We start from the raw sequence: 2,909 nt of genomic DNA, 5'->3' as shown, positions 1-2,909 counted from the left end.
GAAAGAGGCACTTCTGGAGACACAAAGAGGCAGTGAGGCAGCCAGCCCACTCCTCTGTGCCAGCTCTGTACCCCAGCCATGTACCAGGCAGCCCTCAGCCATCGCAGCTGCAAATCCCCACAGTGTCTCCCTATGCCACCCCTCGGAAACTAGAGCACCACCGGAGCCAAGATGTCCGCTCGCCCAGCAGCAGGTGCAGGGCTGATCCGCATGGAGAACAGGCCTTGGCAGGCGTGGTGCTGAGAGACAGCCGTAACTACGAGGTGCAACACAAAGCCCCGTGGGAGCCTAACCCAAACCCTTCAGAAAGCGTGTAAGCCTTGAGAGCTTTCCTCACAGGAAACATCATCATGTGTTTTCTCCGTGGGCAAGCGCAGATCTGTGGAGTCCCACACACGTATATACATGATGCTTGTTAAATATCTGAAAATCCTAATTCCGATGGCGCGTTTAAAAACGGCCTCTACAACACCCGGGCCAAAATACACGGGCCTTCTGGGAACTAGATCCGTTGGCGAGGCCAGAGGAAGTTGTCAAAGCCTGTTCTAGAGCCATCCAGAGTAAACTTCCCCTGAGTTGAAGTTGTTCTGGTCTTGCTGGTCTGTTAAAACATGATTCAGAACAAAAAATCCAAACCTCAAACTGACATATTCTCCAGCGTGGGCGTCTGGGGGTCAACAGGGGGTGATCTGACCACCACAGGCTGTGGTGGAGGAAAGCTGCTCTGAGAAGGACGAAAGACCCGCTTTGAAGACGACGCGGGTCAGAAAAGCTGACTAGATCAAATTACTCTCTCCTTTGATGGTGATGGCATGGCCAACAGTGGTTTTGACAGTCTGTGTTTGATCTCAGGGTGCCAGGGAGACTGTCAGCTCCACCTGTCTCCTCCACTGACACATTACAGCGAGGCATGCTGGGATTGCTTTCCCTCTCTGGAACTGTCGAAGTGTGCGGAGTATAAAACACATTGTTAACAAGGAGCGGGAGAGGAGGTGGATATGGTGGTAAGAGACAGTGGAACGCAGGAGGAGGAGGGAGAGGAGGAGGAGGAGGAGGAGGGGGAGGGGGAGGAGGAGGAGGGGGAGGGGATGAGGGGGAGGAGGAGGAGGGGGATGAGGAGGGGGATGAGGGGGAGGAGGAGGAGGGGGAGGAGGAGGGGGAGGAGGATGAAAGAGGGAGGTGGTGAACAGGAGGAGGAAGTGGAACAGGAGGAGGAAGACCAGGAGGTGGCGTGCGAGGCGTCTGTGGGAGGAGCGGAGGCTGATGAGCTGCAGGACTGTGTTTGCACTCCAGGCTCATGCTTTATGGAGGAGATTTATGAATTAAATAGTGATCCGGCAGAGGATGAAAACACGGGATGAGAATGAGGAGTCTGGAGGAGGAGGAGGAGGGGAAGAGACGAAGTGACTGAAACCTGGAACTAACGAGGGTGGAGGTGGGCATGGGGCCGGTGAGGAAGGGTCCCTTGATGGCCAACGTTAAACAGAGTTCCCTTAAATGAGCTCTGACAGCACCAAGCCCTCCCCTCCCAGCCTCCAGACACCGCCCCCCACTCACCTCTCTGCTGTTTCTCCCTATTAGCCGTCTGTCAAACCAATTAACACCTCGACAGCCATTCAGGCCTGATTCCAAACGTGTGTTCGCAATTACAGAGAGGAAACCTAGCCACTTAATGCAGGAAGAGGCTTTAAGACACTCAGCTGAATTAGACCACCGATAGCTAGCCTAATGAGGGGGTCCATTTGGCGGATCAGCAGCGTGTTGATACATGGGTCAGTAAATGCACATCAACTGGTACGTTCCATCTTATTAAAGTAATGTTGAGACAAACTCTCTCGTCACAAACCTCCCCAATCAAGTGACTCCTCCAATGAAGTGGATTTTGTCATATTTAACAAGGTTGCGGAGGTGCTAAACCAGCTTCGTGACGGCTGTTTGATGATTAACTTGTTGTTCGGTTTTAAAGTTCCCACGGGAACGGCGGTACTCCAGCGCAGCGCTCTGATCCCGCCCCTCCTCCTCCGCCCCTCCTCCTCCGCCTCCACCTCGCCGGCCAGATTGCCGGCATGTGATGCCGGCGCCAGCGGTTTGGCCGCGGCTCCCTAACCCTTCCTGGAGGTTCTCAGCGTCGCCCCCTACAGCGGCGAGGTGTCTGGCGCTCGCGGCGCTGCTCATTAGCGCCTAGCAACAAACTCCAGCTCCGCCGCACGCCCCCGGACCGCCGACGGGGATCAAAACGTCAGATCAGACCGCGGACCAAAACACTAAGGGTTGTCGTGGCGAGCTTTGAAGAGCGGGAGCTTGCAAGTGTTCGACAAACGCTTCACCTTTCCAGAGACGTTCCAGACTGCGGGGGATTCTAGAACATTTTATAGAGCTGTGAAACGACATCAAGAAACCTGGGACAGTCAACAGGAAGCAGCTCCGCCTCGGAGAACGAGGATCGGAATCTACAGAGGGGCTGCACACACACACACACAAACACAACACAGTGAGGTCAGACATACCTCGACCACCCATCTCTGTCTCCTTTAACTGTGACGGATGGAGCGGCCCGGGGGGGGGGGGGGGGGGGTCTCCACCGGGCCGGGGGGGGTCTCCACCATGTTTGGCTCTTTGTGGTGAGCGGAGAAGCCGACCCCCATACCTCAGAGAGCAGCACGGTGACATCAGACACAGCCTGGGGCCCCCAGGAGCCTACAGACACGCTCTAACCCACACAAACCTCAATTATTCATATCGCCCAGAGACCCATACCTCCATCTTAACTATATGATGGCCTAATGAGGAGTATTGATGGAATAATTGATTGGTTTATGCAGAGAGTAAGTGACTTGTCCCTGATCCATTTGGGGAGTTCATTACTTATTATGCATTATTCAGACCTGACCAGAATAGATTTGGAGGAG

General features: G+C 54.6%; 1 protein-coding gene across 1 annotated transcript in view; it reads right to left on the bottom strand.

The window, feature by feature from the left end:
• The window catches only part of LOC134035373 (partitioning defective 3 homolog), a 90,962-nt gene extending 88,787 nt beyond the window's left edge, over positions 1 to 2,175 (bottom strand). The window contains exon 1 of the mRNA XM_062480368.1: positions 1,988 to 2,175. Coding sequence (XP_062336352.1) covers positions 1,988 to 2,175 — 188 coding nt within the window. The remainder of the gene's footprint in view (positions 1 to 1,987) is intronic.
• Positions 2,176 to 2,909: the final 734 nt, after the last annotated feature.

The sequence above is a fragment of the Osmerus eperlanus genome, chromosome 15 (assembly GCF_963692335.1).
Source record: "Osmerus eperlanus chromosome 15, fOsmEpe2.1, whole genome shotgun sequence".
Classification (NCBI taxonomy): Eukaryota; Metazoa; Chordata; class Actinopteri; order Osmeriformes; family Osmeridae; genus Osmerus; species Osmerus eperlanus.
This window is presented reverse-complemented; position numbering and strand designations above follow the sequence as displayed.